Source organism: Cottoperca gobio, chromosome 12, assembly GCF_900634415.1.
Source record: "Cottoperca gobio chromosome 12, fCotGob3.1, whole genome shotgun sequence".
Taxonomy (NCBI): Eukaryota; Metazoa; Chordata; class Actinopteri; order Perciformes; family Bovichtidae; genus Cottoperca; species Cottoperca gobio.
In genome coordinates, this window is record NC_041366.1 from 20,907,910 (window position 1) to 20,933,294 (window position 25,385).

Genomic DNA, 25,385 nt, shown 5'->3' on the forward strand with positions numbered 1-25,385 from the left:
AATCAAGACTTCTTCTGCTCACACACCTGCAGGACAATGTTCTTTCTAGATAAAAGGCAAAATAAAGCTCAATTAAAAGACACCCAGCGAAGCGGTTCAATCCCTGGCAGCTGTGCTTCTGCCCCGTCAAACACAGCTGAGGATGTTTGCAGGCAGGATGCCAGCGAGGGGTCACAGTGTGTGTCACGAATGACTCCACCATCCCCAGGCCAACGGAGGAGTGAGCAATGACGAGGCCCGCAGCTCACGGGGGAACCTGACCTGACATTCATCCGAGGGATAACACTGTTCCCTCCGGTCACTTACTGTGTCCATTAGCTAGAGGCTCCTGCTGTTGCTGCCCTGGCTGTGTTTTTGGGAAGCGGGCCTCCAGCTCTTTCAGCTGCTGCACGAGGAGGGCCAGGTGCTGCAGCAAGTCCCTGTTCTGCAGCAGCAGCTGGTGGACGCGGGCCTGAGCCTCCATACGAGCTGCAGTTTCTGCCGCCATCTGATCTTTCAACAGCTGCACCTGCAGTGGAAACAAAGGCCAAGGTGTGTTTGAGTTATAGGAAAAACTGAGATGCTTTACCCATTAAAATATTTCTTTGAATTAGAGTTGAATGATTTGGAAACAGAACTTATTGCGATTTATTTTGACTTTTTGCATCATTATTCTCATTTTCCTTGAGAAATATATTTAAATAATGATGGTGTGATGCGAGGATCGATGCCAACAAAGATCTTTTCTTAAATCTGTAGAATACGATCTGTAGGCAGGGACATCTCTGCAGAACCACAATATTATTGTGAGATAGATAGAGAAAATGAAAGAGAGAGAGAGAGAAAAGAAAGAGATAGAGAGAGAAAGAGAGAGAGAGATAGATAGAAAATAGATGAGAGATAGAGAGAGATAAAAAAAGAGATAGAGAGAAAAAAAAAATATAGATATATATATAAAAAATATATATATATAATATATATATAATATATATATATATATATATATATATATATATATATATATATATATATATATATATATATATATATATATATATATATATATATATATATATATATATATATATATATATATATATAATATATGGAGTGGATCATTAACTTGCGGGTTGATTTGGTTGTATATACACAAAAAATATGCATTTGTGTTGCAGTTCCTCAGATTAAGATATAAATAAGAGTCTTGATGAATCTCTTGAGATGCTCAATTACAAATGTTGCACCGCTTGTATTTCTTTATGCTGCACTGACTATCCATAACTTTGTCGCTGCTGCCCCCTAGTGGGGGGCATCAGTAAAGACGTCCAGTAGAGATAACATGAGGCGCAGGTGCTTTACTGGGAATAACAGACTTGTTATGTTCGAGCATTAACCTCCATAGGTTGTTATTCTGCTTTTTTTAATTGATTTTATAAAAACAAATTATTTTATTTTATTGATTTTATTTTATTGAATATATTTTTTTGTGTACTCGCCACTTTAATTTCTTGTTCTTTTGCTGTAACAAGGTAAATTTCCCCATCATGAGACTAATAAAGGATTTCTGATTCTGAACTAAATGAGTATTAAATGTTCTTAAATTATTATTATTAAATTCTGGTGCAATTGTTTGTTTCTTTTTTCTGTAATTTCTTAAGCAAAGTATTTCTGTTTATTCTATTTTCATTTCATACCCCAGGTTTTCAAAAAGCTTACTGACTTTGACAAACTGGGATGGACATTTTTCACTATTCTCTGACATTTTATAGACCGAACGATTAATGTAGAAAATAAGCAGCAGATTAATCGATAATTAAAGTAAACGTTAGTGGAGCTGAAGCGAGAAGTCGATTGATAGAAAAAATAGTGACAAAATGCCCAAAATCACCGGGTTCCAACTTCTACATTAATATAATTTAACTCTTTTCTTTACATTAATGTAAATTGAATTTATAAACAAGACGTTTGAAGACGTCAACTTGAGGAACTTGTGACGATCAGGTCGTTTGTCAGTTGCAGCCCCATATCTGAGCCTTGTGGGCGTAACACAAGCGAGGGCTCAAAGATGTGTCACATTACTGTGTTGTGTATTCAGCCAAGCCTACGGCTTCGTTTTACACACCCTGCATCCTGCACATGATCGTCTGCTCCTCACCTGTGCGACAGCCACCTGTGTGTGCTGCTGCTGCTGCTGCAGCTGCTGCTGCAGAAGCTGCAGGTAATGCTGCGACGCCAGCGGCGTGAGAGAGCGAGAGCAAGGGCTGCTGGGAGTAACGCCTTGGGACGTCACGGTGAAGAGGGACCTCCGATCAAAGTCCTGAGCAGAGACAAGCACACAGAGAAATATGTCATGTTGATGGAAAAACAACTTCGTATTCACATTCAATTCAAAAACAAACTGGACTTCAGCGTTGACCCTCCGGTTTTCATCCTTGCTTTGAAACAGGAGATATTTTTAGAGCTTTCACACCAGATGAATTAATGAAGGACAGGAGGCCCCCAGTCCTCCAGAGTCCCTCAGACCAGGACTGTGACCCACTGATCTCGAGCCGCTTGGAACCCGACTGTGACCCCTCATCAGAACTGGAATAATCTCTCAGCTAAGTATCATAACATACACTCTCCTCCTCCTGTCGACATCTCTCTCAGCATCATTTTCCAGATGGTAGCAGTGGAATTCACATATTATATCTATCTAACATAGTATATTTTAATCTTGTATCTCTGTAACATCGAGGGCCTGGGACGGAGATCTTTATATTATAAGTTTCTTTCTAACATGAAATATAAAACAATGTCTGACAGATATTAGAGCAACTGTGTGTTTCTGTCGCCACAGACATCCTCACCGACCGCAAGAGATGAATTTACTGTGCACGTATGTTCCAGCCACACACACACACACACACACACACACACACACACACACACACACACACACACACACACACACACACACACACACACACCATGTCTGTATAGTTGCACTAAAACACTGCTGTCTGTCATGCAAAATGACTTCTTTTCTTACAGCGACACACACAATAAATTGCAACTCCTCCCTCACACCACTAGAGGGCGAAGGAGCTCAGTGTACAACTGAAGAGTCTCAGAAAGTGCCTTTAAAAAGACTTCATTACTTTGTCAGGTAATTGTTTGACAAGGACAAGTTCCAGCTTCTCAGGTTGAGGACTTACTGCTTTTGTTCGTTTTGTATAAAAGTAAAGTATCTTTATGTTTTATTCTGTTGACCACTGACTTCTCTATAACATTAAATCTTCACGACTAAATCAGAAACACTCAAATTCAAAGTTAAAGGACATAAAAACATGTTTACTGTGTGGGAGTGGCAACATAAGCAAACAATCCCAAGACTGTCATCCGATTTTGAATAATGCTCAACTGTGATTGGTGTACAGAATACTGTGACATCATCGTTTTCAAACTGAGCGCAAAATATTTTGTTCTTTTATAGTAAAAAAAAAAAGATGATAAAAGATTTGTGTTCAGGACCTTTGATTGGAGCCCCCACAAATGGCCTCAAAACATTTCCCTCCCGATTGAACAACCTCTAGTCTTGGCGGTGTTTCTGTTATTTTGTCCACCCCTGTGTTGCCTGTTTGTCAATACAAGCAGCATCTTGTGACCAGTCTGTCTCCTGATCTGTCATTATTCCTCCGTCTCTTTGCTTATCTCCACAGAGCAGATGTTCGCGAACCCCTCGATGGGATTATGGTGGCGTTTCTCACGAATCAAAGGAAACAGAATGGAGGTTCTTTTTTGGGATTAAGTGTCCCCCTTTCACAGCCAGCAGGAATATTCAGGTTCCCCTCTCCGATCCAGCTCCCTCTCTTTCAGCAGCGTGTGTCTACTGCACTCTCACCATGGAGACAAATCCAAAGGAAGCATCGTGTCACACCAAAGCCTGCATGTTTGCATCTTCGTCACACTCAGAAGATAAATCAGTTACGCCATAAGGATTTAAAGGCTGCTAAATCTCAAACACAGAGAAACCTCATGCGAGCATGACCATGTGGTTTCATACCTAGTTACCAGCGGAGGTTATTCGTGGAGAGCTGCAGCCAATGATCTGGTCAGAGACTGCAGCAGAGGATGAAGCACTGTACTGTACTTCCCGAGGTCAATGAGACATTTGGCAACACGATGCGTAATTTCCTGCAGCTTCAAAGACAGAAGCAGTCTTAAATAAAAGCTGTCATCATTAAGATGTGGATGCTTCTGCCGCCATGAAGAGGAACCGTCACTACAGCTGGGCTGGATATGAACTCATGTAAACGTGGAGTTCATGGTGCGAGGTTGTAAATGTGAATACAGACGCAAGAAGCAATGCTCGAGTAGTGAAAGGCATAAGACTGTGGAACACTTAACTAATAGAGCTGCAAACTTGACAATTCTCCCTCTAAGTTTAGCAACTTGTAAGACCTTTCAGAAATATCCCGAGCGACGAATCACTTCCTGTCTTTTAAACGCACAATATGTAGTTCTCTGCCACGAGGGGGGGAGTAGGAAGTCATTTCATTCATTCTCCAAAACAAATGATGATTGAAACGGGTAAAAACACTGGACAGAAAGTCACTTTATGACGCACGAGCAAAGGGTCTACGACGTCGCCTCACATCGCTGATTTCTATAGGTTTGAAAAGTACATTATATTAATCTAGACGTTTTTTAGACGCATCAATGATTCCATATTACACCTTCTAAAGCAGTCCCTAATAGTTCTCAGTGAATGTCCACTCATGCTGCTCACCGGGGCTCAGGCTGGACTTCCTGTTTTCAGGGGGACAGAACAGCGTCACGCTCAATCAACCAATAACCAGCCAGACAGAACCGAGACTGACCCGTGAGTGTGTGTTCCTAATGACCAATCACTGACCCCCATTGTTTGTCAGAGACACTCTTTTGCTTTGTTCTAAATGATTTCATTTAACAGGGTTTTTCTACAACATACAGAGTTTACAGTGTCTGGGTCCGATGTATGCTAAACGTGCACCAACGTTCGCAGGCTGCAGGACTCCGAGCAACACCAGCCTTCAGATATCAGGGCTGTGTATGGATCATGATGCAGGGTGACAAGTCAATGCATTTCTTTATGCAATCACAACGGCGGGATCTGCATTCATCACAGTGTCTGTAACGTCCAACATCACAGCACTGCTTTGTGTGAGCCACAAGTCTCTGCATGTAAACTTAAAAATCAATAGTATCACAAAACATAATGTCATGAGACTCAAGAGCAGCGGCAGTTATTACACGCTTATTAATGAAAAGTATCCTTACATTTTACATTTACAACACATTAAACGTGAGAATCAGTGTGCCTAATATAACCCTCAGCAATTCAGTGTGTGTGTGTGTGTGTGTGTGTGTGTGTGTGTGTGTGTGTGTGTGTGTTGCAGTATCTTACTATAATGGTCTGTCCAGGTTTGACTACGTTCAGTTCAGCCAGACTCTGCAGGATCTCGCTGACTGCCTTTTCACACAGTGAAGTTCCAGCTGAAGGATCTTCTCCTCCTCGTCTTCCTACAAGTTTGCCGTCTTGCTCCTCCTCCTCCCCTTGCTCCGCCCCCGTCAGCTTACGATCTGTGAAGGAACACACAAAGACAACAAGAAGAACATTGGCATCCTCTCTAGAGTTTATGTAAAACAATGCATAACGAACCAGAATGCCTTTATTTAGATACTAACCCCTAAATGAATGCTCCTTCGAGCGCAGCTGCAGCTCGGTGCCAGACAACTATTCATTTACTGTCAAATGACACTCGTTACTGGTCACACCGGCAATCCGCCTCTTGTGTTGTCCAAAGACGTGACCGTTGTAATTACAGGAATCTCTCCCATCGCTCCCCCTTCATCCTACACCAAGTGAGCGCAGCACGAGGAAACACTAGAATCCAGAGCAGCGTGATGTTGTTTCTTAGTTCTCTCTGCACTCCAGTGTAACCGGACGTCTGTGTTGTTGCCGTTTGACCGCCGAGCTGAATGAATGAGCTGGTGAGGTTGGATGGCTACATTTAAGTCACACGGAGACGTGTAAGCAAACGGAGGAGAGATAATCATGTGACCAAAATGACCAATAAGGTCTTTTGTTGTCGTTTTACTTTTGTTATAAAGATAAATGGATTAAAGACGAGGTTCAAAACAAGATTCAGATTTAATTCAATTACATCAAACCCCATCTGGTTTCAGGAAAAGCACACGGGATCATTTGTATTTAACATACAGTATACTGATGCCTGTCCCACCTCTGACTCAGTTCAGTCACTCTTGTGATACGATAATAAGATGCTGATATCGTTCTTTCATTGGAAAGTGTGAAAACACGTATTAAAACCTCAAAACATGCTCGAGCATCTGACAAACTGTAATGGAGCTAATTAAAAACGTCTCATTTAAGTATCTAATAACATGTCTGGGTATATGCATCATTTCAGTCCAGCAAGAAAAGGTAACTCCGTGCTTGCATCTTAGTTTTGCAATGAGCTTCTTCTGTTTGGCTCAGAACAGGTGGAAGTCTGAGACAAGCTGCAGGCTCTTGCACGTCGCTTCACACAAACTAAACCGGCACAAACTGACTGTGGCTCACAAAGTTAGCAAACAAAGACAAAGAATCGCTGCTGTTGTCAGCCGGAGTACGGAACTACAGGCCAACTGTTCATGACACTTGGTGGACGGGTGTAGCGTGGGACAAGGGAGGACTCACTTCTGGAGCGAATCCAAATCACAGGGCGACTACACATTCCTTCTCCCTTTCGTAAACAGTGCGAGATATGGCATTCGACCTTGGCGAAGGTCTGCGCTCTCAGAGTGCCATTGTAGCTAGTTTTTAGGATTGTATTGCAACATTTAAATACCTTCTTTTAAGTTATTGTCAACCACAATTTAATAACCCAAAAGATGTATTTGAATGCAGTCTGCAAAGGCAACACTGTGCACGAGCAGACAACAGTAAACCCCTTCAGGTCGGCCTCACCGTGACTGCTGGACTCTTCTGTGGACTTGTCACTCTCTCCATCCGCCTGTCCGTCTGCATCCTGCTCAGCGTGCTGCAGACTGAGCTTATGGCAAACTTCAAAGGCCTGACCTACTGTGCGCACAATACGCATGGCCTGCGTCTGAGAGAGAGAGAGGAGGGGAGAGGAGAGTTTGAGGTAAGAGGTCGGCGTTTAGAGGAGAAGCATTCGACAACAAGGAGCACGACAAGTCATTTCACTGATGAGTTCCTCCCGTCTGCTTTCAGACGAGTTAATCAATGAGATCACCTGCTGTAGTCTGTGGATGGACTGAAAACATGAGCACTCTCCGTCATCCTCGTCCCACAGTCGAACCGAGACTAATAACCTACTATTCTCATTACAGCTGACTGATCATATCTGACCTGTGAGACAAGACTGCTGTGACTCGCAACTGCAGCAAGACACACGGAGACAGCTTAAAGTGAGAAAAGTGAAGAGACGCTCGTCGCTCCTCTGTTCTGTATTGACTGCAGGCGGTGGCTCTGCAGGGTTAAACCGCAGGAGATTAACTAAGAACTGATTCACTGGGCTGCCATCAAGAAATTAATTTAGAAATAAAAAGATAACACATAGAATACAAACAGCACCTCACTCACAGAAACAGAAGTCTGCAAGTGAGTCCTCCGGCTGAACACTTCCTGTGAGCAGCAGCTGGGGGATTTAAATCAAGGAGCAATGGCATCCGCAAATTGGGTAAGGAGAGGAATAAGTGCACATGCAAGTGAAAGAAAAAAGCCTTACTCCAAATGCAACACGTCTTATAGCTGCATTGGCCTACCGATGCTGCAGAGATGGGTTTCTCCCCGTACGAGTGTCACTTTCATTTTCAGTTATTTAAACGGGGTGATGACACAGAAGAGCAGCTGTGCATGTCTGCAGCCAGGAGGCGTGCGAGTCGACTTCTACTGTACCTTCTTCTTTGACTTGAAGACGTTACATCTGAAGGAATTATTGGAACCATCTCTCGCGATGAAGCTGAAGATCTTTAAGTCCTGGGAGTCATGAGACACGTAGAAAATCCTGGAAAACATGACACCAGTCACTCTCCTCTTAATGACAAATTATATTAAAACTCGGGCTGTCAAAGCCATAATAATAACAACGCGTCGATGTAAAGTAGTTTAAACACCATTATGTTTCTGATGTCGTTACGTTACATGATGATGCGTTCAAGCTCTATTCAGTAAAAATGTGTATTAGGCGAATTATAACTTTATCATGATGTGTTCAAATGTAAAAGTTGAGTTTTTGGTTAGAAACTTGAATAAATACAGTTGTTGGAGATATTTTCACAGCACTATACACATATACTTATAACCTGTTTAACTGTCTAACACTAGCTCTACACAGCTTAGTCATTAAAACTACTAACAACAAAAATACAATCACTTACTCGGTATCAATATATCATGGAATTTCACTGGTATTGGTTTCAACTCACACATTTCTGGTGCATGTGACATCTCAAAGGTCATGGTTTTGTAATGTTAATTGATTTACAACAATATATACTATACATACATTTGCACATTTGCCCACTTACATGTTGAGAAGAGCATTAAATATTATTTCTTTCTATTGATTTACGAGCACTAATTAAGACCCAATATTGAAATCAGGGAGAAAGAAATACTCTGCTCCTGCATTTCCTTCCTGTTTCATACTGTAAGTATGATATCCTGTCTGGTTCTGTCTTTGGCAGCAGCCCTGCACACTCTGCAATAAAATCAAGGTTCAGCTCTGCATCTCCACTGCTATAAAAACAACTCCACTGGGAACGGTGCAAACAAATTATAACCATCTACTCGTCACAGAAACACAAGCCGGGGTAATTATATTTAACACACGCTCCCTTGAGGAGGTTTGGCTCTGCAGAATGAGACCCTCTCCCGGATATATACATCATTTACAAACACACAAGCGGGTTCGATGCCGTTAAGTGACTTTCAGGTGGCCGCCTACTTTCTTCTATATCTGACATTTCCATGAAGAAGTTGCATTATTAACTATGATGCTTGTTTTAAGTCAGTCAAAGAAAACCCCAAGACAAACCTTTGCACTCTAAACTTCCCATCTCTCCTCAGCACCTGACAGGAAGTACTTCTTTGACACTTTATGGTTTAATTGCTGCGAGTTGTTCAGCAGTGACTGACAGCTTTGACACCACCATGTAAACGGGGAGGGGAGGTGACGGGATGCCTTTTCTTTGCACACACGCACAAAACTTTGCTCTACAGAGGTTCTTAAATACCAGATTACTGTGAATGTAATCGGAGTGTAAGATGCCTCCCTTGGAAAAATTACATACCGACAAACATATGCTTCAACGACAGGCACAAGCTTATGGATTATTCATTATGCCATATTATGCATGTACAGTAAGTGCATTTAGCACATTAGTCCTGCATGGTGAAGTACATGTGAGGGCCCATAAAGCCTCAGCTTCATCCACAAGATATCATTTCCACTGAGACGTACAGAATGTCTCATCTGCAGAATAATTACTTTGGTTAAAACTAACAAGAACATGCAGAGTGCAGAACAGACGGAATATCTGGCGGTTTAATCCCCCGAGTGTGTGAAGCAAAGTGGAAAGATTTTGTATTTGTTTTACGTGCAGTGTAAACGTATGAAGCTGGTGTGACTGACCTGTATATGGGATCATGCATGATCAGCATCTTGCTCTCATCCCACGTCCATTCTTTCCTCTGTGTATGAGAGCGACGATTGTGATTAAAGCATGAATGAAACATCTCCCAAGACATTACACATTTAGTATTACTAATATGGATGGAAGGATACAACTAGCCATTTTAAAAGTCGAATTTAAAGCTGATATATATATATACACACACACACACACACACACACACACTTTCTGAATCCAGAGGTTATATCTGATTACTGTTACTCGTGACTTACTTTCTGTTTCTTCCTCAGTATCACCTTCACCCCGTCCACAGACACCACTATGCTGACCTTCTTCTTCTTGATGTTCTTGGCCTTGAATTCATACTGAGAGTAAAAGAAGCACATCAGAATATTAGTATTACTTATTAATAGCATCTCATCTTTCAAGTCAACAGGTTTCTTTAAAAAGAAAAGAAAATGCATGGCAGTAAGCGAGTCTTTCCTATGTTTGTTTCACCTGCTACAAGTAATGATATTGTTTATTATTGATTCATCTGCAGATACTCTGTTGACCACGTGCCCATCATAAGATATCATAAGATATCATAGGACAAAGAAAAGCAGGAAATATCAACACGGAGGCGGACACCAGCACATTTTAGGAATTCTTCTAAAATGCTAATTAATTACATTTAATAAATGATCAACATTGTTGCCCACTCATTGCACCTGCACGTGCACCTCTTCACTGCTATGAGAGTGCATGTTCTGAATTTAGGGCATAATTGGGAACAATCTGACAGCATTATTAAAACTTGATCTGCAGAGCACTTTAATAGATCAGTATCTTTTATAGCTTGGCAGCTCACAATAGGAGCACTAAAGTAAAACTCCCCTGCAGACTCCAGTGAGAAGAGAAAGGTAACAGAGATCGTTGCCCACCAGCGTCCAATAATAAAATCTAAACACTACATTCATTCTGGACGAGTCCTAAAGACACATGGCTGATAAGAATCATGTTATAAACCCACGTACAGCTGAACCACGCAAAGCATGAGCTACACCAGCTACATGAACATTTAAGTAAAAGGCCCAGGATGTAGGTTTGTCTCCGTTTGCTGCGTGGTACGCAACAGCTGTGTCTGCACTGGGCGACTAACATGTTTCCACCTCGTCAGCTGGCCAGGCTTTCTGCAGAGTAACTCAGGAGGTCCGGCCTGTCGACTCAAATCAGCGTCACTTTTAAACATCAAGCAGGGTTCAAGTCTCGTTAGCCGCAGCATTCGAGGCCTCCAGTGGGTCTGTCAGCCCGCAGCCGGCCATCTTCTGACAAAATGCAGGTGTTTGACTTTTTGATCCACAAAGCTGGTTTCATACAGATTATACGAGGTTAAATACGAGCAACGTGGGAGGCGAACTGCTTTCTGGCTTAAGTGTTTAACACACGTAAGGATTAGTTTTACAAAAAGGAAAGGAGGAAGGAAGCTTCAGTTCTTGTCGAGCATCTGTCTGTTTAATATGAAGCTGGAGCCAGCTGCTGGTTAGCTTAGCTTAGCATACAGCTCACTAACACATTATATTAAAGCTGAAACGATCGAGAATCGTTTGTTATTTATCTCGCAGAAATAGTGAAACAATTCCAATATTCTCAGATTCGAGAGGATTTCCTGCTTTTCCTCATCAAGTATCATCGTAAAATAAATATGTTTGGGTATTTGGACGAACAAAACAAGACGCTTGGCTCCGTAAAGTTGCGATGGACATGTTTTGACCTTTTATAGAATGATTATCGATTAATAGAACAATTATTGGCAGAGTAATCAATAAAATAATGGGTAGTTAAAGCCCCAGATTATGTCCTGCGTCGTCTTTATGCTAAGCTAACGGTGTCCTGGCTGTAGCTTCACATTTAGCACACAGACATGAGTGGTATTGATCATCATTAATAAAAGAATGATCTATTATAGCAACTTTAATTACTTTAATTACCAAATGTCTCAGAGTTACACTTTGAATAAACAGAAAACCTTCTGCATATTTTCCTCTTTTTAAATCACATCTTGTGTTTTTCTACGGACAAAACAGAAAAACAATAAATGTCCAGTCTGCCAAGACGTTAATGTACGGCCTGAGTGAACGGTTTGCAGCCAGATGAATGAGTGTATAAGTGTAAGGGTAGGGTATTTAAAAAGACAAGTGTTAGACACTGAAGACGAGCGGTGAGGAGATGGGAGGAGACAGACGAAGAGGAGGTGAGGAGGTAGCTGTTGTTATGTAAGGACATCCTGCAAACGGTGACCTTTTAAAATCCAGCTACACAACGCCGGCATGGAACGATTATCTCAACATTACGAACAAGTCAACACCTACCAGACACGACCAAGAGTGTGTTTTATTTGTCTGTGTGAATGTGCACAGCAAATGTAATGACTCAACATACATGAAACGTTCGTGTTCACATCCGCTTCCACACTTTCTTTCACGCCAATTTCCTGCTTGTGTGTTTGAAATGCCCCATTCTCCCTGCCCTGGATCCATGGTGATTAAAGTTTCAGCCTCTAATTATACACAACCGAATCCTGAGAGAGCTGATTAAATAGAGAATAGGTTCAGAGAGAGGGAGAGGAGGAAACGCACCGCAGAGACCCAGAGAGACGGCGGCTTTAAAGAGGAGGAATTGGGGAAATGCTCATGCAGCAAAGTGAAGCGGTGCGGTGGTGAGATGAAAGGAAAGTGTGAACCCCGAAGACCAGGTGCAGAGTTTCATTCATCTCCAGTGCAGCGTGCGCTTGAACCCCGTGCACAATCCACTGAGAACACAATGTTTGCTCTGGGGCAAATCGTGAGAGGAGGAAATTCACAGAATGAGATCATTTTGTGCATCAACCTGGCAAAAAATAAAACCAAGAGACGAAGAAAAGAGAAAGAACGGAGACAAGAATATAACTGAGTGCATCAACAACAATGATAGTAGTTAAATATGATAGATAGAATTTATTTATTTTACTCTTCCAGAGAGCGTCCTGCTAACAGTCCATCATACACACACACACACACACACACACCTCTTTCATAATTCACAGTTTTTACCAGCGTTATGGTGACGCAAACGGGGATTTGAGAAGTATGAAAGTTTTATATTTTCTTTGCTTAGCTAAGTGCTAAGTGATTTTGAAATATTCGCACTTGTAATGCACTTGCATTGTTGTGGTTTTCCTGTTATCAACAGCGGAACAAACACACAAGTTCCCCGAAGCCTCAACGTGTCAGGTTGGAAAACTCTCAGTAGAAGCATGAAGATATCCCAGAGAAGAGTTTACTTCAGTCCGCGGTTACAGATTCTGAAACTTCCTCCATTATGTTTGAGACATTTAGTAAGACAGAGTAGAGGAACTACACACGAGTAAGGTCTAAGATGTGGACTGAACAGGCACGTGAAGCACCCGTCTTAAAACTATGTCTCCACTGCTGCAGTGCTACAGCGATGTTCCAGCTTAAGAGTGAGAGCATTTATTTCAAATCTGTCTACGCCTGGATGTGTGCATTTAAGCCGTCAGACTCATCAGTCTTCCCAGACAGCGTAACAAATGTTAGCCGGCGTTCCTCTCTGCAATCTATTATGAACGTGTCAGACAGAATAGTGATGGCTGTTGCTATGTGCACACAAGGAGGAAGAGGAAGAGGAAGCTGGATCTCCGTCCAGTGTTGTACATTTTCAGACAAACGTATTACAAGATCAAAGCAGAGAAGACGAGGAGGCCGCTCACTGTTTATTAGCAATAGAACTGAATCTGACAGTTTCAGAGCAGCATCTTTGAAATGTTATTCGGTGTCCTGTTAACATAAATTAGCTACAGATGATACACTTGTGATGTGAACATTGGGCAAGTGTGCATGAAAGAAATGTTAAAAAACGTCAATTTGTGCTTTTACAGGGAGTTACGTAAGCTTTTTAATCTTTGCACAAAGCCAGGCTAGCTATTTCCCCCTGCTTCCAGTCTTTATGCTAAGCTAAGCTAAGCTAAGCTAGCATCGGATTGATAATGATCTTCTCCTGTAAATCTTGAACTATTCCTTTAAGTGTAAAGCATCGGGAGGCAATCTTCATTCATTCAACACATCTACTTTTAAGGGAACACATTTACCCTGAATTTGAACTATACCACACACACACACACACACACACACACACACACACACACACACGATACAGATCAAGATCTAGTCCACATACCACGAGGGAGAAAGACTGCAGAGGACGCTCAGAGGACATGAGGGACTTTAATGAACTCCACTCTTTGCAGGAACAGGGAGGTACCGTATTTTCCGCACTATAGAGCGCACTGGATTATAAGGCGCACTGTCAATGAATGGTCTATTTTCGATCTTTTTTCATATATAAAGCGCACCGGACTATAAGGCGCATTAAGCGAAACAAAACAGTCAGATAAGTCAGTCAGTCAAACTTTATTAAACGTGTTCACAATAACTCTCAACATTGTTCAAACATTAATGAGCGTATTCACAATAACTCCCAACCTTGTTCAGTTGTAACACGTAAAAAAAACAGTCTGATACCGCCAAATGGTCTTCTTTACTTGGCGCAGGTCATCTTCTTGCTTCCTCCACTTCCGTACCATTGATTCATTAATGTTGAATTCTCTCGCAGCTGCTCTATTCCCATGTTCTACTGCGTGACTGATAGCCTTGAGTTTGAAGTCCGCGTCGTAAGCGTGTCTCTTGACAGGTGCCATTTTGGGGTCCTTATACACACACACTGTAATATTATGGTGAAGCACAGTATGTATTACTCCGCGACGTGGACTACGGTAGCCGTAATGCTGCAAGCGGTGTGGCTTTGTAGTTTACCAAAGTCGTACTAAAACATTTTGACAGAGCGCCGTGTACCACACAAAATCGCTTCGTGATCAGTAACCACAACCAGAATTAATCCATATATAAAGCGCTCCGGATTATAAGGCGCACTGTCGCTTTTTGAGAAAATTAAAGGCTTTTAAGTGCGCCTTATAGTGCGGAAAATACGGTAGTTGTACTGCAGATATTGTAACCTGTCAGCAACTTCTTAATGACAGGCCGCTGACTCCGTCACTTCACGTGTTTTGGTTCATGCTTGCAAGTTTGGCTTCAGAGAAATTGGAAAAGGATCAATTTGTTTTTCCTCCTGCTGTAAGGATACATTCTAGAGTGAATAAATGAAGTAGGATTTAAAATCATGGAAGAAGAAATCACGGGCACCCCCCCCCCCCCCTTCTTCGATCCTGAAAAGCAGTGGAATGCAGGGTGCATTGTGGGTCATTGATGCTCCCTGTAGTACCATTGAATCCACACAGGAGTCCACAATAGACCCTATACATCGCAACCTAGCAACCCCTTCGTTACAATTCCCAGGATTTGGAGAGTTTGAAGGAATTTTACTGCTTTTTTCCCCAATTCTCTGGACAAAGAGACGACTGTTGGGAGCTGAGAAACAACAGCTGCCCAACATCCTGGCATTTAACTTTAAAAAAAACCCTTCTCGGAAATCAAAGCAGAGGAAAACAATTCAAAATAAAACGTTTATTTTATGTTAAACTCCCAACTGCTAGTTATTTCTGAGAAGGAAACCACGTGTTTTGGCAATCAAGCAGTTCCGCTTCTTACAATGCCCCATTAGTTAAACAAAGAACTGGAGCTTTAAATCACTGCTGCTCAACTAGTCTCTCCCCGTGTGTGCTGTTTTCAGACAGGCCTCTCAGCCTTGCGGCTAAACAGGAAGGACAAAGTGACTCCCATGACGCTGCAGAGGTCCAAACCTCCAGAGTGAACTGGCACGCCTCATCATTAGTCAGCAGGAGTGTGATAAGGGAGCGACTACCTCGACCTTGGACCAGAGACAGACAGGAGTTTGTGTTCGCTGGCAGTGTTATGCGAAAGAAAGAATACAGACACACATTTTTGAAAAATGTGTGTCTGCTAGCTGGTGCCCGTCTGTGCCTTCGTGAGTGGTTTCCGCCTGAGTGCACATATTATGGATTGGACTCCTGGGCTCCAGTCTGTTGGCAGCCTCTAGTGAGCAAGCAGCAGTCGGGTCCTGTGGGAGAGACGGTGCTAACAGGAAACAGACAGCTTAAAGGGCTTCTTAGCGGGGGCTACTCCATGACAGCAGGGTTACACGCAACACTGTCATATACTGCAAAGGCATAGCACAACATTTAAGTAAAGGTTGGAGCAGTTCTGATTGAAGGGCATCTTGTTTTGCACATTTATTCTTGGTTCTAGTGATACTATTCTGGAAGATAATCAACCACAGCTGGCACTGGCTGCACCAGCTCCATCTGGGAGCTACAGCTGTGTCTTCTGTAGATAAATGACTGTCATTACTTGCACTGCAAGTGTGTTTATAGAGGCTGACAAAGAGAATTGATCAATCCCGTGGTCCGTGTTAATACGTCTGGACGGAGGCAGGGAAGGAATCAAAGCTCCTGAACTCTGAGCAGCCATTACAACAGACTACGTGGTATACTTAATTCATCATCATTATGTCCTGACCATCTGAAATTAAAGCGGCGTGGTCAGGACAGTTAAATGTGATGGCTGGTGAATCATACTACACTTGAAGCAGGCTCGTCAGAGAAAGCAGCTCCAGTGCAGGCCCAGGCAGGCACTCCTCGAGCGCCGGCGCCCTTGCAGTGAGAATGGACCCACGCCTGAGTGACTCGTTGACAGGCATAGCAAAAGGACAGCCAGTCCCAAAGCGCTGACGGCGGCTACTCAGGGTTAGTCACATGGGACGTGGAGGAAATACAAAAGATAAGACCTGAGCAACACACACTCAATCAGATACGGGCGGAAGGTGCACATGGAGTCACACTACTTACAACGACATGTGCACTCACAAAGACACGGGAATAAATAGATTTAGTCTTAGAATTATTTACTTTATTCCATTAATTAAAGACCGGTTACGATCTCACGTGTGCTGCAGACAAAATAACTCAGGACTACACCTGCAGAAAACCTTAGTTTTACATCACGAGACAGTGGCAGTGTCTCCTTTAAATGCAAAGTGACTCCAGTAGAGCTCCAATACATCAGATCCATGCTGTGTGTGTGTGTGTGTGTGTGTGTGTGTGTGTGTGTGTGTGTACAGAGTTTGACAGCAGCTATCTGCTGAAGAGGGAAACTTTCTCCGTTCGAGTTTAAGTACGTGTGAGAAGATTTAGTGACATCACAAATTATGGTCCCGTTTGCAGTTTGCACTGATGTTGGATTAAGTAGGCGACATCTTGGATCTAGTAGTTCATATTTTTGAAACTATAAATATTTGCATATTCTTAGATTTTATAAGTTAATCGTTTTTTTTTTTATGTGGGAAAAATAATATCAGGACACAATTATAATCAAAATCTATTATTTCATGTGTTTTAATAGACCTACTGCTCATCTCGATGAATGAACTCCTCATAACGGCCGTGGATAGAAAGCATTTTTCTTTTGCAGATTTTCTCACCCTGGTAGGTGTAAGTGATGCTTTGACGAGCTTGAATGCAGCTGCATGTCATATATAAAGTGCTTCATTATAATATAGTATATTCAGAATAGACCCAGCTAAGAAGAAGTATTTTTCGCCTCAGTTAGTGTGTACTGATTTGGTAAAACTTTGTTTTAACAGAACTGAAAACAAATTGTGTAAATGTAGACGGGGGGGCTAAGGGATAAGGGATAAGGTGAGGCACTGGGGCAACACAGCATCCTGCAGCTAGAGGTGAACTTAGAGACCGTGACGTTACAGAGATGCTGAGCAAAGCAGCAGTCAGAGTAATAGGATTAACGGGACGCTGTCAGATCACAGGCTCGAAAATCCCCCCGAGCACCCAGTGCACGGGGGGCAACCATCACCGATCTGCATCCATATACATTAAAAACACAGTTACAATGTTTATGCTAATGTGTAGTCGACATACTGACCTTTAGTTAGTGCAGCAGCTTCTGCACTTGGAGGATTTTTAATAGACAAATGTTCATTGCCAGTTAATTAAAAAAAGAAATCAGAAAACTACTTGAGACAACATGAGTTGATTCATTGATATATTTTGATTTCCAACCATTGTAAACATCATTTCTTTGAGTGTTGGATGTTTGGACGGACAAAACAAGACATTTGAAGGTGTCATGTTGGACTTTGGTGAACATTATATTTTCCAAATGTCTTAATAAATCAGGATTATTTACTGTATTATTCCAGCGCAACAAGATCATTGACAACCTAGAATCTGTTCGCAGTGTCTAATTCACATATTGATTGAAGATATAATACGGACACATTGGCACACGTGTGTTCATATGTCTGCCATCACAAAAGGAAAACACAAACGTGAATGGAAAGGACACTAAAGCTGCGGTGAAGGAGCCACACGATGAAAGGAAACCAGGGAGAACAAGTAAGTAGGTGATGAACCATTTAATAAAACAATGACGGGTTTGAGGCCAAATGCAACTGCCTGATTAACCGCATGTTAACCCCGTTTTCGGGGGGGAGGGGTAACCGTGGAGTGTGAATCAGGGGCGCCATCTGTGCCTTACATGCAAACATGTCCCCAAAAAGCCCCTTGGAAGAGGCTTTAAGAGCGTGGGAGAGCTTTGATGAAGCTCAATGATGACTGAGTCTCTTAAACCCGTGTCTGAGAGGACAGACAGCTCTTCATGTATTCATGTATTCATGTGTGCATGACAACAGAAGGTTGGGCAAAGTGTGCCACCACATGGCACTGATTGATGGCAGTCAGCTCCACTACACTGTCTGCATTTTCTCCCACATCCCTAAATGCATCCTTCCACGGGTCAAGGTAAATATGAATTACCATTTGAGAGAAGTGCGAACACGATACAGCTCACAAGATATCTAAACAACTAAACAAACTAACAGCAAAGTTTGAGGTCCACCAAATAAAACCCTATCGCTGAGGCTCTGTGACTGTGACAGCCAATTAGAGGCAATCAAATAGATCAAAAGCACTGATTGCCTTTTGTGCAGGAGATGAGCAGTGTTCGGTGTGATAAACAAGAAGAACACTGCACTTTCTTTGTGATACTATTAATCAAAAACAAGACTGTGGCGGCGCTTCAGAGATGTTTAGCTGGTGTAATTAAGTCCAAAAGGGACGTTTGGTGACAGAGAGCTCTCATATCCATTGTAACTGTGGCCAAAGGTCGTTAGAGAAGGTCCGTTCAGTATCAGTGATACTCTCAGCTGGGATAATGGAGCCAGGATAATGTTGGGAAGTCATGACGCACTCCTGATCCAGGGGAATGCAAAGGGGAGACGGAGACAACCAGGCAGAAAGAGATCTGAGGAAGGCAGACTTTATCAAAACACACACCGAAAGTGAGAAACCAGACCAGTCAAAGGCAAAGATTATAATGGAATTCATTTGGGATCAAATTATTCAAAGAGGAAGACATGAAAAAAGTTTGGGAAATTGAGATTCCGCTACAGAAATATGCTAATGCCTCCAGTGCATATGATTAGATGCTTTATGGGTTGTCTCCTCCCTCATTATCTATTCAGTGTGTCTGCCCTGATGGGTTGATGCAAGTGGAGATAACAATGAATGCAGCCAAACAGTTTCTCAAACTTCCACTGCAGAGCGTTGTGTTATATAAACACTCAAGCAAACTTTTCTGCTCAATCAACAACTGAAATAACAGCTTTTATTCGGAAATAACCTACGCCGCCTTGGTGACGGACATTAATGAAGGGACAGACTTCGACAGGCATTGACGCGGTCCTCTGTGACACCGAGATGTTGTTAATCTGAGCCACGGTCACATTAGCCCGGGCGTTTGGACTGCAGAGAATACGTTATCGTGTTAGTGGCTGTGTGGATGGCAGAAGCAGTCTGGAGTCCGTCGAGTGAGCAGCAGCCGTTTGCTCACATCGTTTATCCAATTAAGAGAATAACGGGGAGCAACCATCGTGTGTCCCCAACGGACTGAAGCCAAAAACACGTCCTGGAATCCTTAAAGCATCCATGAAGCACACATCCACCAAACTCTACAGATAAAATGAAGGTTTTAGTGGAAGAAGGCCAATGTATGAAAGGAACTATTTGAGTGGTGATGGCCTAGTGGTCTGGTGGTACACCTTCCAAACCAGAAGGTCGTGTGTTCAATACCAGGCTGACACCATCCAAATCCAGGAAATAGTCCAGCCCATAATCCCCAATAAAACCATGTGTTTGTCATTTCTACACTCTGGTTTTTGTATGGATTAAACTAACAAGATATAAAGTGTTAAAGAGGAGCTGACTTTGTTACCTTTGGACTCACGGTTTCCTCCCGTCTTTGTGCTAATCTAAGATAACCTGCTGCTGCGCTATTATTGTTCCCAACAACTCTTGGCAAGATAATAAAAGCGTTTGCACGATGTAGGACAAGAAATGCTCCGAAACCTTCACACGTGTAATTCGCTTTTTAAATCAGAGAATAACACATGTAGCCCTTTCATGCAGAGGGACGCACGCAGGTCACAGGTCTGCTGAAAGCACGTCAAACCCACATTCAATTCCTTCACATGAGAACGTTGATCTCTGTTGGCAGAGAGTCTGCAGTGTGGTTCAGTACCAGTCACTAAACCGTAGAATTACACATACAATTGAAGTTAAGTTTCTCTTTCTCCTCGGGCTTTTCACTAAACAGTATTTAGTCATTCCAAACAGTCAGTAGGAAGATGTTCCAGCTGTAAAAGAATGCAGCAGCTAACTGGTTAATGGAGGTGTTGACACAAGGAAGCCAGTAGAGATTTCACGTCAACTTGAGCTCGGAGCTTTTAAACCCCGACTGCTTCCTGCATGTTTAAACCAACACACGCTTGAGACGAGGGAAGGAGAGTAAATGCAGCTACGATGACGAGAGACGAAGGTAGAGAAACAGAAAGAGAATCGAGGCGGGAGGACACGAAAGGTTGCACGATAAAGAAGCAGGAATGAAACTTTGAGGATTTCTATGTAGCACGCTGGAACAAGATGAGAGAGATGTGCGCACACACACACACACGCACACACACACACACACACACGACTCTAAATAACATTTAGAAGTAGGGCAGCCTATCTGCCAGCTCAAAAGCCTGAAGCACTTTTCTCAATCATTATCCGACAAACGATAACCATAATACAATGGGCCTAGTTTATCTGTCTACTCACGCTAAGAAGAAAGGCCTGCAGGCAGAGAAGCACAACTTACAAACCTGACATGTTTATTTTAAGTGATATGGAGAATGAGTATCTGGTGAAACGTACTTTCATTTGTGCGAAAAGTATTCAAATACGATGCAAACACTAAATAGTGCTGCTTCTATCTGCTTCTCCTCTGCAACTCCTCATGTTTCTCCACACGCTTTGAGCCCATCCCAAACCTGAGGAGGAGTTGAAACACATGTTTGTGTGGCAGAGCTGGTTGGCAGGGATACCTGAGGAGCGGCCTGACATGTGTGGTTAATTCAGATTTGCAGAATAATAGCGAGAGGGAGTAAGAGCTCAACGGAACCATTCATCAAAAGACGAACTGAAGCAAACCTCTAATCCAAATCGTTCTGTTGGGGAAAATCAGGATGAGCGAGTCCAATTTGTAAATCTACAGAATGACTTTGACCAAATGTAGACACAGTGACCAGAAGAAGTTGTAGTAGCATGTATGGAGCAGATGCAGGGAATGTTTATTAGTTTAGCATGTTAGCATGCTAACGCTAATCAGCACTAAGTACAGCTGATGAGAACGTCATGTCGTCAGAAAATATTGGGCAAATTGAAATGATGACCTTATGACGGCAGTAGCCAACAAGATAATAACCAGGGCATCATCGAAGTCATCACATCCTTTGTGACACGTGAATGTTTTTAAATAAGCTTCACGGGAATGTATCGCACATTTGTCGAGATATGTCACTTAAAACCACAAATGTTTTCATCCTCTGGGCTACATGGATGTCTGTACGTAACGTCATGGAGCGGTCATCCATCACACACGCATGCCAGATACTGCAAGATGCTGCAGTCTGGACTGGTGGGGGGCCGCCCGACCGACAGACGTCCAAACACTCTGCAGACCGGACCTGAAATAACCAAATTATCTGATGGAAGTTTTATTGCATCATAATGATGAATGCTCCTATTATGTTGTGTTATTTTGTACATATTCAGGACTTTCTGGCCTTTACAACGAGGACAAGCACTCCCACGCCTGCAGATATAACATACAGGTGCAGGCACACACCCACAAAACACACAGTTCATCCAAACACGTGTCCGGTCCGGCCTGTAGACTTAGGTTGTGTTTGTACTTGAGATAAGCTACAGAAGGCTTTGCAGCTGGTAGCAACAGCTGATTGTTCATATAATGAGTTTCTGGCTACGAACTTCTCGAAGCTTTACACAACTATAAGCTTGGACATATTGCCGTTCTCCCAAATGCCTTTTACAGCTGACCTGGTTTGACAATACCAACCCAGATCAGCTTGTGTATGGTTCTATCTGGTACTTTTATAAAGAATGATTTTCAAGCCTGGAAATACTACAAACATCCTTAATGTCCGTGTATTCAACACATGCAGGGAACACCGCGTGTTAAGGCTGCAGAGAGCTCTGGTCAGGGAACGTACAGAAAGAAAAAGTGCCTTCAGGCTCTGCAGCAGGGTTCATGGGTTTAGAAATGTCTTCTTCTTAGAATGGGTCTTGTTTTGGGGAAGATCTGAGTATATAAGACTTGACTAATTGTGGCACAGAAAGACACAGCACCGCCTGAGGGGAGATGATGGAAGCAGAAGCCTGTGTGTTTGTGTATGCGTGCGACATGATGCTAGTTGTGGAGGCAGGGACCACTCACCACCTGTCTGTCCATCCATGTGAGCAAAGACCTGCTGTCCCTTCAGTGTGTTTAAAACACACACACACACACACACACACACACACACACACACACACACACACACACACACACACACACGGCATCAATTCAACTTGTATTGACATACTAATGACATGTACTAGCTAGCCTGTTAGACAGTTCAGCGTAGATATATAGACGATATAAGTCATTTAATATCTAAATGATGACATTTAGTCAATAAATAAATAGTCAATATGAATAACTTCATGGTAAAGCCTATTTTTGTATACGCCAGTGTGAATTAAATACTTATTATATATACTATTTTCTCATTTAATTTAATTAGTTTCAAGTGAAATTGTAGAGAGAAAGAAACACCGTTTGTTAATTCATCATGATATATGATTTCATGCGGATACAATTCCCTTGAAAGACATTATTATTATTATTATTATTATTATTATTATTATTATTAAGATATTAAATCACATGAAATGATTGCCCAGTCTTGCACAACTTCACAAATAACCACCATGTCACCAAGCTTCCACAGACTTTGGGAAGACGCCTGGATGAATTTCCCTGTGTGACCGGTTCTCAACAGAGCAGAGCACTACGCTTTTACTTCTCAAATGTTAATCAAGAACAATGGGGGCCCCCTTTCTCTGGGGGTCTGGTTAAACAAAGGGTAACTGCACCCTTTCAAAGCTGAAATCACGTCTGATCCAGTACACATATAGGTCACCCGCTACGCTCTTGTACATCTGCCATTAAGCTACCCTGAATACAAAGTGCAAACAATGCCCCCCCCCCAAAAAAAAATGTGTCATGCCTCCCTAAATAGTGCATATCCCACTTTCACACATGTGAGTGCACACAGAACAACTCTCGTCCAATCGCCCCCACTCTGCTATAGATCTGTAACCGCCCCCCCGAAGTTAATCTGTGCTCTCATTTCTCTGCTGCTTTTCTGGGACATGCAGGGTGCGTAATTGTTAAACTTGAGCAATGTGATGACTGCAGACTCGCGCGATATGACGAGATCATCCAGCCAGCATTGGGGGGGCCACATTAATGGTTCTCACGAGTCCACAATAACAACGATATTCAATTATGCAACGCCATATTCTCTCATAGCCTCTCGCTCTTATCTGCCCAGGTAGCTTATCTCTGGAGGCGCTTTTTAGCATTTTGTATTGTTTGCATCTGTCCAAGAGAATGACACCAGGGAGCGGAGGGATAGCGCCGCTCTAAAGGATTTCTGATTCTACAGCTGCTCTGGTAAACGCCCCCCCCCCCAGAGGGGAAATGTACAGTGTTACAACATTAAAGGGACTGTGCAGAAGACAAAATCAAGTAAGTAGGCTAACATATTAAATAAAAGAGGCACACACACACACACACACACACACACGAGTGAACCTCACATGGGACTACTGTGGCGTGCAACGGTCCGACGTGCTGCTGCAGTCCGCTCACCCGGGACTGGATCTCAGGTACGGACTGCTGCATGGGCTGCACGGCACGGAGGATGTTCCCACTGTAACCTACTGGGTGTTGCTGCACCGGCTTCTAGTGACACATTACGCATGCATGAGCTTCACCCCCATGCATTGTGAGTCTTCCTTAAGTTTTAAGTCCACACGCGTGCATCAACAAGTAGAGATAAGTAGACAACATTCATTTCAGTGCTGACTATACTCCTTGCTATTTATATCTCTCTTCAGCTATATTTCTGGACGATAAATTAAAAGCATTTAATGAAAGCAGTATCGTCAGTGGGGGAAGTTCAATGTCGCCCAACACTAACTCACTGATATTTAGGAATAGTTTGTGTTGGGTCCTGACTCCTGTTCAGTTTTCCTAACTTCAGCCTCCTTTCACACTCAAGCATAAGTGATGTTATCACTAATCTGTGTGTGTTCTGCAGCCTTCAGGGAAGAGTGAGCATGTGTTATGGCTAGCTACCATAATCAGACCATAAAGAATAAAGTGAATGAGAGAAATGAAGGAAGTGAAATATGGAAATTTCTCCGTCTCTGGTGGAAGTTATTTATTTTGGCTTCGGGTAAAAGAAGTTGACTGCTGCCATAGTGTTGTATGAGTGAGTGACAGGTGGTCACATGAGCACAGAGAAGAGAAACAATATTGGTTATTATTAAAACACACATGCCTTAGCCTTGCTTGATGATTTGGCAGTTAAAACATCTCCTGGGGTTCAAACCTCCTCGAGCCCAGGCTGCAACTGGAAGATGTAAAGCCACAATGTCCCTTTGTTACCATTATGTAACTGTCATTACTCCTCAAAATATTTGCGTAAAGTCTGAAGCGTAGAGACACAAAGTAAAACTAAAGCTGAGAAAATATTTTCTGTTGCACTGCGACAGGTCCAGCCTGTTTTCTCACTACATCCCTCTTGACAGCCAAAGATGTGCTCCTGACTCCTGACAGTTCAGCGTGCTCTCAAAAGAACCCGACACAGGCTCAACGGAGTCATACAGAAATGGAGGAACCCAAAAGAAACTGCTTCTTTATCGCAGGACAGAAAGAAATCCTCTCATGAGATGTTCCAGATAGACTTGGGGACGAAGGCAGACAGCAGAGAGCCATGCGATTTCCAGCAAGACTCTTGGCAGTGTGAGGAAGGAGGCTGCATCCTGACGGACATGTGAGGGAGGCTTATAATCCCATTAGAGCCGATCAAAATTCAAAGGGAAGCATGCATAGCCTCAGCCTAAATCTATTCCTGTCAGCACTGAGTAGATAGCAGAGATGGGCTAAATTGAGACGGCCTATTTTGGTAGGAGAGTGAGGGGCTGGAAGGAAAACAGCAGCGGATCGGGGGGGGGGGCT

General features: G+C 42.7%; 1 protein-coding gene across 4 annotated transcripts in view; it reads right to left on the minus strand.

Annotated features, from left to right (window-relative positions):
- Positions 1 to 25,385, minus strand: part of LOC115016731 (carboxyl-terminal PDZ ligand of neuronal nitric oxide synthase protein) — a 45,357-nt gene that overhangs the window by 10,313 nt on the left and 9,659 nt on the right. For all 4 annotated transcript variants that reach the window (XM_029444735.1, XM_029444736.1, XM_029444738.1 and 1 more), the window contains 7 exons: positions 9,939 to 10,031; positions 9,666 to 9,724; positions 7,928 to 8,036; positions 6,974 to 7,115; positions 5,408 to 5,583; positions 2,135 to 2,296; positions 307 to 508 (listed from right to left, as the gene is read on the minus strand). In XM_029444735.1, coding sequence (XP_029300595.1) covers positions 307 to 508; positions 2,135 to 2,296; positions 5,408 to 5,583; positions 6,974 to 7,115; positions 7,928 to 8,036; positions 9,666 to 9,724; positions 9,939 to 10,031 — 943 coding nt within the window. The remainder of the gene's footprint in view (positions 1 to 306; positions 509 to 2,134; positions 2,297 to 5,407; positions 5,584 to 6,973; positions 7,116 to 7,927; positions 8,037 to 9,665; positions 9,725 to 9,938; positions 10,032 to 25,385) is intronic.